General features: G+C 54.0%; 1 protein-coding gene across 2 annotated transcripts in view; it reads left to right on the top strand.

The window, feature by feature from the left end:
• Window positions 1-10,421, top strand: part of TMEM240 (transmembrane protein 240) — a 42,336-nt gene extending 31,915 nt beyond the window's left edge. For both annotated transcript variants that reach the window (XM_014574371.3, XM_014574372.2), the window contains exon 4: window positions 2,242-10,421. In XM_014574371.3, coding sequence (XP_014429857.1) covers window positions 2,242-2,390 — 149 coding nt within the window. In that variant the 3' untranslated portion in view covers window positions 2,391-10,421. The remainder of the gene's footprint in view (window positions 1-2,241) is intronic.
• Window positions 10,422-12,137: the final 1,716 nt, after the last annotated feature.

The raw sequence follows: 12,137 nt of genomic DNA, 5'->3' as shown, positions 1-12,137 counted from the left end.
CCTTGTGGTAAAGGTCCGGTCAGAATCAAAAGAAAATGGAGTTAACGCCTTTGAAATGCAGAGCTTTATGTTTGGCTTTTATTGTCCTAATATTTGGAGGGCCCTTTGCCTGTAGCTAGGGAGCGTTTTTAGAAGGAAAAGGCCTGTCTGGCAGTCTCTCAGCTTGTTTCCAAGATGGTAATAATCGTCCTTTTTAGGGGGCAAGCACAGCAGACTGTTGTTAGGGGCTGGAGCTGTGTTTGGTAAAGACCAGTCACAGCCTCCCTAGAGTGGTGCCTCTCAACCTTTGCAAACTCTTTTCAGGAGTCTGATTTGTCCTGCGTAGGCCCTCTCCCCAAGTTTCACTCACAAACTTACCAAAAATCAGACATCGCAATATAAAAGTGTCACAGCCACACTAGTACAGAAAAATTGCTCCCTTGCTCATTTGTTGCCATATAATTATAAATAAGTATTGTACTTACATTTGAGGGTAGGGTATATAGAGCAGTAATAACAAGGCATTGTCTGTATGACATTTCAGTTTGTACTTGTGCTTTTATGTAGCCCATTGTAAAACTAGGCCAATATCTAGAGGAGCTGATGTGCCTGCAAGGAAGATCTCTGCTCCTCCCAGTGGTACGGGTACCTCTGCTTGAGAACTGTAACCCGTGCAGCGAGTGTGGTTTGCTGTCCCATGGAGTGGCACTGGGACCATTTACAGCAAGAGATAAGAAGACGCCACCTGGCTTTATAGCTCAAGCTGTAGTAGCTTCTACATTAAGTTCTAAAGATCACAGGTTCAAATCTGCCTGGTTGCGGTTAGAGAGCCATTACCCTAGAATATACACGCCTGTACAAAGGGAATGATGTTTGCTTCTGGCTTTCAATACTCGCTTAAAACATTCTAGCTTTACAATTGTGAAAGAACTAAGCCCTAACTTGTGGGGTGTTTTCCTGAGTTTGCAAGCTGCCTGAAACCATGGTTTAAGGAACATAAGAATGGCGAGACTGGGTCAGACCAAAGGTCCCAGGATCCTGTCTGCTGACAGTGGCCAATGCCAGATGCCCCAGAGGGAATGAACAGAACAGGGAATCCTCAAGTGATCCATCCCCTGTTGCCCATTCCCAGCTTCTGACAAACAGAGCCTTGGGACACCTTCTCCGCCCACCCGGCTAATAGCCATCGATGGACCTATCCTCCATGGATTTATCTAGCTCTTTTTTGAATGCTGTTATAGTCTTGGCCTTCACAACATCCTCTGGCAGGGAGTTCCACAGGTTGACTGCACTGCATGAAGAAATACCTCCTTTTGTTTGTTTTAAACCTGCTACCTATTAATGTCATTGGGTGACTCCTAGTTCTTGTGTTATGGGAAGGAGTAGATAACTCTTCTTTATTCACTTTCTCCACACTAGTCATGATTTTTATAGACCTCTATCATATCCCACCTTCTGTAAACCAGGATGCTCTCGGCAACTTCCAGGGCCCAGAAGGAGACAATTCCAGAGGGACCACAGATGTTCAGGACCAGAGAGTCCCAGTGGAGGGCTGGGGGCTGGGTTCCCTGCAGCTGGGTTGCCAGGTGTGACCCAGCGGGGTTGCCTGACAGGACCGGGAACCCAGTGCACAGTAGCGGAGCTGCACGGTGGGACTGTGAGCCTATGTGCCCCAGCGGGGCTGGAGCTGGGCCACCTGGCTTGGAGGTAGCCAGCAGGGCAGTGGGGCTGGCGGCAGTGGGGGAGCTGGCTGGGAGGCCAGTGGCCAGTCCAGGGATGGAGGGGCTGGGGGCAGATATGAACTCCCTTCATCCAGCAAAATTGCTCATTCAGAACTGGTCAGATCCCAAAGGTGCCAGACCGGGGAGGTCCAACCTATACTACACAGCGGGGATTTGCTCCCTCTTGTAATGCACGCCACTACTACTAGCCTCAGATTTCAGATGGGGAAACTGAGGCACATGGAGACGGGGAAGCACCTAGCTCCCAGGCCACACAACGGGCCAGGTGCTGAGCCAGGACTAGAATGCCGGGGCTGGCTTGTCTCACCACTAAATACACAGTGTCTCAGGATGCATCATGCCCCGCTGCCATCTCGGCCAGTATGCCGGGGCCTGGCCCCGGGATCTCCCCAACTAAAAGCACCAGCTGGTCCCACCTGAACGAGAGCTCTCTAGCTGCGGCTGTCGCGAGCTGATCCCGGGAGGCGTCCTGACCCGCCCCGCCACTAACCGCCTGTTGCTCTTTCCTTTCCCCTTCCAGACAACTCTTGGTCTTGGATTCCGAAGTTTTGTAACTTGAAGGAGTTCCGGAAGCGTAACCACAGGCAGTATGAGGAGTCCACCGGGAACATGGTGCACATCAAACAGAAGCTGTACCATAACGGGCATCCGAGCCCCCGGCACCTCTGAGAAACGCCTCCCCCTCCAGAGACTGCCATGAGGCTTTAGAACTGGGCTTCCAGGGGGGCGTCGGAGGCCCGTGGAGGACAGCTTTTTATTTATCTAGGCGGTGTGAGTCTGAGGCACACCGCGAATGCACAACTAAGCCAGTTCTGGCTGCAAAGCCGCCAAGACGTTGCACTGTGTCCATTGTTTTCTTGTCGGACTTCTGTATATATGTAAAAACAAAAAGGGAAAGATTTGCATTATACTTCCCAAATCCCCATTCCCTGCTGTTTGAAGTTCTCCCGCCCTTTCAATGTACCTCTTTGGAGTCTGTTCCCCTGCGGATCTGCTCTCCGACCACGGGGAGGATGCCCAGGGGAGGGCTAGAACTCCTTCCCCATTGTTTTGCTCCACGAGGGTTCCTTTGTTCGGCTGATTCATGCCGCCGCAGGGCTGGCTGGGGGCTCACGCCGGCGCCTTTCCAAGCTGCACCGGCCCTTTGCATTGGCTTTTACTTATTTATGTTTTGCAGTCGATGAGCGTGTTGGAAACACTCCATTGGGTTGCTCTTCCCGTTACTCTGCAGGGAAACCTGCCGGCAGCAAAGGGCCCCTAGGAAGCTACAAAGAAATCCCCCACCAAGGAATGGGATTGTGGTATTGTCTGAGGGCTGATCCCAGTCCACCTCACACCAGTTTTATGCTGGTGTCACTCCATTGACTTCATTGCTGTCATTCCATAGTCACACCAGCATGACAGCCAGTGGCTTCCATGGGGTTGCTCCCAGCGGGAGAGATGACAGTCAAACTCAGTGGGTGGAGTGGGGTACAGCTGATGGACACCAGTACAAGGGGGGGGAATCAGGCTCACTGCTTGTTATGTAGATGTTGTGCTAGCATCACATCCCTGGGAGGAAGTGAAGAGTCTCCCCCGTGGTACAGAAGGGGAAATGGAGGCACAGGGAATCAGTGGCAGAAGTGGGCATAGAGCAGGGATCTCAAATTCCTGGTCGTCTGGCCATCCCTGCTGGAGCAATTGCAAAATCCAGCCTGGGACAGCCAGGGGCTGTCCGTTCCTGTTCCCAAGCCCCGCCCCTACCAGCCATTGCCCCGCCCTCTTCCCCCATGGCACTCTGTCCCAGAGGATGCAGCTTTGTGGATCACCCGGGGGGGGTGGGGGAGGCTGGCATGGAGCAGCAATCGCCCCTCCCACATACATGGGGAGACGGCAGGGCAATGGTGAGAAGGGGTAAGGCTTGGGGAAAGGTAATAACCCGATCTTCCCTCCCCCTTCCAGGCTGGATCGTGCTATTGTTCCAGCCAGGGATGGGCCGTGGGCCAGGAGTTTGAGACCCCGAGCGTAGGGCCTGGAGACTCCTCTCTCCAAACAGCTGCTTTGCTCTTTTCACTAGTTCTTCGAAGGCCGAGCACTTGCATGGCAACTTTGGAGCTAGGTCAGTGCAGCCCTTTAAAGAAGGGGGCGGTGAGGGGAGGTGATGGGGAGCTAAACTCCAGCTTCCTGTACCGCAGTAGGAACCTAGGATAAGAGCCTGAGCCGCAAGGTTGGGCGCTTAGTCTCTGAGCGGCCCCAGGCCCTGGTTAGTGGTCAGTGCAGGTTTCAGGGCAGCGGGTTCCCTAAAGACGTTCACATCCAGAGGGGGCTCGTAGCATCCTGTCCCTGCGTTCTGAGCCCAGTAGCCCTGCAGCCGCCCTGCAATACCTGCAGTGACCATGAGGGGCGCTGCAGCCGCCTTAGTCAGCTGTGCAAGAATGGGCCGGCCGGTTTTCAATGGGACTGTTTGCAGAACAAGCCTCTAAGTTGGCACATCGTGGTTAACAGTCACTTCTACTGAGGCCCTGCTGTGGTACGTAGCCGGCCGGAGCTTAACGGGTGTGGTGCGGGGAAGCAGCTTGAGCGGCCCCAGGAGAAATGAATGTCCCGTCTACGCATGTTTTCATCCCGCCTCGGTGTCGATTGCAATGCTGGGGGGGGAGGAGAGGGGAGGGGGAAACCAACACAAACAAAACCAAACTCCCGCATCCTTTGTCTTCTTTTTCATCTGCTTCCTCTGTCTGAGATCAGTTGAATTTAGCAAACAGGCGGGAGACCCACGTTCCCCATGGCGCTGCTCTCGCCCAGCACATCTGGCCTGCGAGGCACAGCGCCCATCTGGCTGAGAATACGCAGCCAGCCGAGCCACATGGGGGCTTGTGTCTGGCTGCTGCAGCCGGTGGTCATGCAGCGCTGCCTGGCTGTAGGCCCTGGCGAGGCCCGGGTGCAAGCCGCTTTGTTCCCGGGCAAAGGGCGTTACAGCCAGGGTGGCTGAAATGAGCCTTGTGACTTGGGCAGGCCTCGCTGCCGGGGGTGGAAGGGAGCAGATCCCCCAGGACCTGGTGATGCAAAAGGGCCTGGGGCTCCCGGCTGTGGCTGCTGCTGCCGGGGCCCCAGCCTCTTTAAATCTCCGCCGGAGCCCTGGGTGGCGCAGGGAGGCCAGCCACAGCCCCGCCCCTTCTGCCCAAGGCTCCACCCACTCTGGGGCTGCGGAGCCAGCCCCTCCCCCGCCTTGCCCAGAAGCCTGGTAATTCTGCCATCCGCCTCAGAATTGGGCCTCGTGGGCTAAATTCTCCGCTGAGCCTGGCTAGCCAGGAGGGCTGCCAGACGTCCGGTATTTTCACCTCCTGTGCAGTAAAAAGATTCAGTAAACACTGGACACCTAACATCTCGGGGTCTTTCTATTTTTTTTCCCTGCCAGGAGGCGAAAATACCAGACATCTAGCAACCCTACGACACACTCAGCAACCGGGCTCAGCCCCGGCCTCCGAGGCCCCCGCAAGGCCTCCCCTGCTTGCCTGGTTCTGCAGGGGCTTGTCTTGTGGCTGGCAGAAAAACAAAATGGCCACCAGCAAAAAAAAGTCTCTTAAAGGGGCCATGCTGATTTTTTTTTTTTTTTTTTTTTGCTTAATAACTGCTGTCGGAGTGCTTTTTTTTTCTTAACAACTTCAGTCTCCCCCTTTTTTTTTTCCTCAACAGAATTTTTTTACTGGTATTTTGGGTTTTTTTTGGTGGGGTGGGGGGGAAGGGGCAGTGTTTGGTATTTTTGGTTAAACCATCTGGCAACCCTACTAGCCAGCGGCTCCAGCCCTGGGAGCGTTTCAGGAAAGGCCCTGCCTTTGGGGCCGAGCAAGTGGAACCCTCCCCTTGGCACAGGGCAGCGGGCTGTGCCCGTTTTCCTTCTTCCAGCCACAGGCTCCTTTCGTCCCCCCATCCCCAGCGATGGCAAAGGGTGGGGGTGATGCCCCAGCCTCCCCAAGCCACATGCCATGGGAACGAGCACCCCCTTGGAGCCCAGCGGCGTTGTGCACCATGCTACAGGCACCGTCCGCACCGAGCAGACGTGTCGGGGGCACCTCTATGCAAAACAGTGGCTGCGCCCCGGAGGCCTGGTGGGTGCGAGGCGCAGCCTCTGTCCCAGTGTGAATTCCCCCCGCCAGGGCCAGCCTTATGTCCCGTACTCCCACCTGATTTGTGGCCTGATTCGCGTTTGCCCTGGTGTCCCAGTGGCGGAGGGGTTAGACAAGGGCCCACGGCTGGGCAAAACGTGTGCGGGAGCTGGGCACTTGGTGAATGCTGAGAGCCAGGCAGCAAATGCCAAGCTTCATGCCTGCACCGTGGCAGTGCCCAGCCTCCCACACGTGCCCGATGGCATGGCCGCGCCAGACTGTCTCCACCTAGCAAGCGCTCTCCGGCGGCTACAGAGTAAAAGCGAGCTGGTTCTCTGGGGGGTGGGGTTTGAGCACCTCCTGTATCAGCCCAATGCAAGTTCACAGGGTGTGGCACTGCCCAGCCACGTTTGCGCCCTGAAGGTGCCGAATCCAGGCTCCTCCCATCACCAGCGTCCGTCTTCCTGGCCTTGCCGGACAGCCTCGGAGTTTGTGGTCTCGCGTGCTCTTGTGGAGCCTGTTACTGTTGCTTGCGGCTCAGCTGTGCGTCACGTTGCCCTGTGTTGCCTGGCCCGTGCACGTGTCTGTTTTGCTTCTGCCTGGGTGTGGTGCATGGAGGGTGTTTCCCCCCCTGTTTAATTGTCTGAAGCGTAATACATGGGCTTCCTCCTTGTGTTCTTGCCTCTGATCCAGTCTAAAACGCAGCTGTGTTATTGGGACCAGGGGAGGCCTGGGCTGCAAGCTTAGTGCCTGGCCTGTGAGGGCAGCTACAGAGGAACGGGGGCCATGCGGCAGCGCTGTGAGCTTAGTGCTCATAAAGCAGATGCTGGGAGAAGGCTTTGGCTGACGGGGAATTTTCTGCAGCCTCGGGAAGGGCTATTTTTAGAGCTGCCAGAGCTTCCAACTGTCTCCCCACGTTTGATCTCCAGAGCAGGGATTGGAACGAAACATTTTCCCCTGTAATTTCAGCACACGAGGCTCTGCGATGCTGCCGCTTGCAATGAAGAACCAATGCGAGCAAAGGCACCAGGTCTGCGGGAGTCTCACGGCTGCCACCAGCCCCTTTCAAGTCGCGCCTGCTGTACCCTGCTAGTGGCGCCCCAGCTCCTCACCGAAATCCCTGCAGAGCGAGGCATTTGGACTCAAGCCTGCCCAGCCCTCCTTCCGGTCTCTCTTTAGAATCAGAGAACACTAGAACTGGAAGGGCCCTCGAGAGGTCATCGAGTCCAGTCCCCTGCCCTCCTGGCAGGACCCAGCACCGTCTAGACCATCCCTGACAGACATTTATCTAACCTGCTCTTAAATATCTCCAGAGATGGGGATTCCACCACCTCCCTGGGCAATTTATTCCAGTGTTTGACCACCCTGACAGGTAGGAAGTTTTTCCTAATGTCCAACCTAAACCTCCCTTGCTGCAGTTTGAGCCCATTGCTTCTTGTTCTAACCTCAGAGGCCAGGAAGAACAATTTTTCTCCCTCCTTGTGACACCCTTTTAGATACCTGAAAGCCGCTATCATGTCCCCTCTCAATCTTCTCTTTTCTAAACTAAACAAGCCCAGTTCTTTCAGTCTTCCTTCATAGCTCATGTTCTCTAGACCTTTCATTATTCTAGTTGCTCTTCTCTGGACCTTCTCCAATTTCTCCACATCTTTCTTGAAATGTGGTGCCCAGAACTGGACACAATACTCCAACTGAGGCTTAACCAGCACAGAGCAGAGCAGAAGAACAACTTCTCCTGTCTTGCTCACAACACACCTTTCTCTTGCTTCTTTTGTCAGTCCCAGGCGGGGACCCATTCTTGAAAAAGCCTAGTCTGCTTCCTGACAAGCCAATCAGCTCCTTTGCTTTTCTTCCCATCTGACATCATAATCACCATCGTGGACTTCAGCTTTGGAGTCTGCTGCGCTGGGAGGCAAGGGGGGGGGGCGGGAGGTTAATGTAACGGCGATGAATGGAGCTGTGCCAGGTGTGGTTTAGGGGTTAGAGCAGTCCCGGGAGCAGCATTTTATTTTCAGCCATGTGCTAGTCCTGCTGGGTGACTCTTGGCACATCACTTCACACCCCATGCCTCAAGTTTCCCTGGCTGCAAAATGGGGCTGCTGCAGATTCCGACCTCCTTTCGAAAGTGCTTTGTGCACGTGTGCTGAAGAAAGGAGGTACGCCACTAGTAGAGGAGGGGTTTGACACCTGAGTTCCATGTGCACAGAGGGCAAAGAAATGCTGAAAGTCGCTGCTAAGAAACCAAAAGAGGGATTCCGGGGTGAGACTCAGGCTTGGGCCCAAGACCCCTGTATCATGGGCAGCACCATTTTCCTAGTAGCACTGGCCCTCTGGGCGAAATGGCTGTGAGCTCCTTCCCTTGCAGTGGTGGGACCAGCTGTGATCCAGGCCCCACTGCGCCAGGCGCTGTACAAACCCAAAACCAGCGAGAGTCCGCACCGCAAAAGCGCGCATCGCTCCAATGGTGGCAAAAGAAGGGTGGTGGGAAGTGAAGTGCCCCAGCCACTCAGGGGCAGAGCTGGGAGACTGAGGGTCCGTCAAGTACTCTATCCACTAGGCAATGCTGCCTCTGCATTAGCTGATTGGGGCGTGTCGGGGAGGCTTCCAGGATGGGCACCTGAGGACGGAGGGAGTCAGTTGCATCCTGGGGCAGCTGCTTTGGATCTGTGTGGGCGCTAGGGAAATACCGCCCCTCATTCACAGCTGCATAGGCACGTAGGGCAGGCAGCACCCTAGAGCAGCCAACCGTGCTCAGGTAGGTGCCATGGACCCCACCGCCCCCCGGCGCATTTGTCTACTTTGATGATGGAGCTTTCACAGCCTCCTTTGCTGTAACCTGTGGCAGAGCTTCATTGCCTCGAGAGTGGGGCAGATGTTCCTACTAGCCACCCGAAAGCCTCAGCCCCTCACTTCTTGGCCTCCATTCGGTGGCCACCAGGTCAAAGGATCACAGACTGGAACAACCCTTTATGTACCTGACGCTCACGCTCCGGTTTCTCGTTGCTCCAGACTAAGCTGTCCCCCGGTTTTTAACCTTTCCTCCCAGGTCAGGTTTTTTCTGAACCTTTTGTCATTTTAGCTGCGCTCCTCTGGACTCTCTCCCATCTGTCCCCCTCTTTCTCAGCCTGACACCCAAACTAGATGCCAGCTGAGGCTGCGCCAGTACCCCTGCTATCTGCCCCGTCTGCCCCAGAACCCTCCTGATCCTCCATGCCAGTGCCAATGGACGCTTGAGGCTACGTCTATACTGCACTAAAAGGGGTGTTTCCGCTCAGGTTCAACAGTGACAACGAAGCCACTTGGCTTTTAATTGGGATGACACCTGAGCCGGCAAAGTAGCATTCAAAGCCAGCTTGCTGCCGCATTGCTGCTAGTTGAACCCTGAGCTAAGCACACACTGGCTGGTTGTGTATGGAATGTGCAGCTCTCCCCTCCATCCCACGGGCTGGCCCTCAGCGAGCCTGGCCTGCAGGCGCGCTCATTAACCTCAAGAACCCATCACAGCTTATGTCTCACTGGAAGTCAATGGGACTTCGGCATTCTTGAAAACTGTGCCCATTCGAGTTAGATCTTGATGCCGCAGATCCGGCTGTTCTGATCCCGAGCCTGGGAGCAGTAGGCGAGCGGCTGGCAAAGGCTTGGGCTGTAAAGCATGCATGCATGTGTGGCGCTTGTGTGTTTCCAGGCCCGGGGAGTAGGAGGGGGTGCACCAAAAGGGTCGGACAGTTGGAATGTTCATTGGGGCTGTGATGCCTAGTGGGCAGGTCACTGCGCTCTGGCTGCATCTCTGTGGTACATGTCCGGTCGTGTTGACGTTTCTGTCTGGGGGTAAAAGCGTGAGTTAAGCGCTGCGTGGGCTGGCAGGTGTGCACATACACGCCCATTTGTATCACACTCTTCCATCCTCTACTCAATGGTTGTCTTTCTTTTTACATGTGGTCTCTGCTATTGTTCCCCTCTTCAAGCACAGCACTGTGAGTGATGCCAAGAAACGACGTGGGTGGCATGAGTGATGAATGTCACCCCAAAGGACTCAATCTTGTGACGTGCTGGGCACCCTTCAGTCCCAATGACGAAGGCAGCAGATTGTTCAACAGGCCCAAGATGGGGGTAATAATGCTCCACTGTAGAGCGACTGTAGCAAATCTTGAAGTAATACGTCCTCCAGTTCTTAGCCCCTCTCTACCTGTTTTCTACACTCAGAAAACAATTTTGCACACATCAGACAGGAAACAGGCTCAGTCTACGTTGGTATTTCCCAAGACGGAGAGCGAGAGATTAAATGCTCATAGAGTTAATCCTGGAATAAGCTCTCTTGTGGTCTGAAAAGCAATAATGGCTAATTTTCTTTTTAACGTGCTTGCATAAATGAATGTCATCTGCATTTTGTAGTCTCCTGGCAGTTGGGCTCAGAGCTGCGCTGTTTCTACGCTAAGCGAGAAGGCGATAGCGGAGCAGTCCTATCGAAAGCTGTAGCGAGCTTTATGGGGGGGAGGGACGCACACTGTGATTTTTTTGGGGGTGGAGGGAGTCAATGAGTGAATGTATTTCAGCCAAGCCTTCCCTTTCGATAATGTTTGTATAATAGGTGATCGATTTAGCCGCCTGAAACCAAGCCCGTCCTTTGCTGTTTGTCAGTAAAATAGTTTTTTGCATGTTTTGCATCTGACTGGTTCTTTCCAAACTTTTGCAGTGAGGAAGCCTGTGGGAAAGGAAGCAGGTTGTGCCAAACCCAAGCGCACGGCTTCTAGTCAATATCTCTCCTGTCTACAGGAGGAGTGTGTGTGTGTGATATTGATGAGGCGGAACTGAGCACCTCTCCGAAACCTTGGAGATGCTTGCACGGCAGCGTAAGTGCTCCCCGCATTATCTGTTGAGGCATGGAGAACAACCCTCTTCCATTATTCAGCAGGTTAAGAGACCCCTTGCTAGCCCGGGTGCCTTAGAGTGAGTGTCTAAATATACACATATAGTACCACACACACAAAGCAACTGAGTCCTCGTGGGCGGAGGATTTATAACGGTTTCCATAAAATCAATCCATGTCACACACTCAGACGTGATTGCTCAGTTACACCCTAGCAGTCAGGGTGAGCTAGAACTAGCAGCAGCCTCGCCCCACTTCCAAAATGAACATTCCTGGGATTCACTTTGTTATAGGCCGCCAGAGAACACTCCACAGACCAGCTGACTTTGTGGAGTGGGGATTTAAGCACTGGGCAAAGAACTGGGATGCCATAAGGTCTGGTCTACCTCCCATGTGCACACCTTGATGGAGCGGCTGGGCTAAGAGTCCCACAGGAAGTTTGAAGTGCACCGGCATTGAAAATTGCAGCCTCTTTGCCTCCACATCCCCATCTGCCAAATGGGAACAGTGTCGGATTCTCCTCTCACTCATCCCAGTGTAAATTCATTGGCGGTCCTCTTGATTTACCCAGAGGTGCAAGCAGAATCAGGCCCCCTTGGCAGAGTTAATTAGCCTACGCTTATTAAGTGCTTTGACTATGAGATGCGCTAGGCAGTGCGCTCCTTCCTCCTAGGAGATTTGCTCCTGGCTTTGCTTGGGACAACTCAGAGGCTGACAAGGAGACAAAACATCCCGGCTCAAATCAGGGCAGCTCCGAGGAGGTGGCTGGACTAGCACAGGGCTTTCCTCCTGGCCAGGGTTACGTGCCCAAAGGGGAGTTGCACCTGGAGAATAATCAAGGACGAAGACGTTTTGACAAACTGGGAAGGGTCCAGCAAAGACCTGCCAGGATGAGCTGAGGGCTGGAGCCGTTCCAGCTCTTCACTTTATCCAAGTGAAGGCCACGAGATGAGCTGATCCCCGTCTGTATGTGGCAGCTCTTCCATCCAGCACAAAAGGCAGGCGGAGCTCTGCTGGCTAGAAACTAAAGCTAAATGCATTAAGACTGGATAGAAGGTGCCGATTGTTTTGTAACAGTGAGGACAATTAGCCCTTGGACGACCACAGTAAGGACGTGTTGGCTTCTCCATCACTTGCAGTCTTTAATGAATCCAGCTCAACCAGACGTCCTGGACCTGATGCAGGAATCACGGGAAAGGCGCTCTGACCTAGATTATGCAGGCCGTCAGGCTAGATTATCCTAGCAGTCCCTTCTGGCCTAAAAAGTGGTGACTGTATGAAAGACACTGAGGGGCACAACGTTATAATAAATAGGACAGACTGAGGCACAATGATCTCAAGTTGCAGTGGGATAGGTTGGATATCAGGAAAAATGATTTCCCTAGGAGAGTGGGGAAGCACTGGGATGGGTTCCTTAGGGAGGGGGGTGGACTCTCCATCCTTAGAGGTTTTTTAAGTGCTGGC

Source organism: Pelodiscus sinensis, chromosome 23, assembly GCF_049634645.1.
Source record: "Pelodiscus sinensis isolate JC-2024 chromosome 23, ASM4963464v1, whole genome shotgun sequence".
NCBI classification, from domain to species: domain Eukaryota; kingdom Metazoa; phylum Chordata; order Testudines; family Trionychidae; genus Pelodiscus; species Pelodiscus sinensis.
Note: the sequence above shows the minus strand (reverse complement) of the source record. Positions and strands in the feature narration are given on the sequence as shown.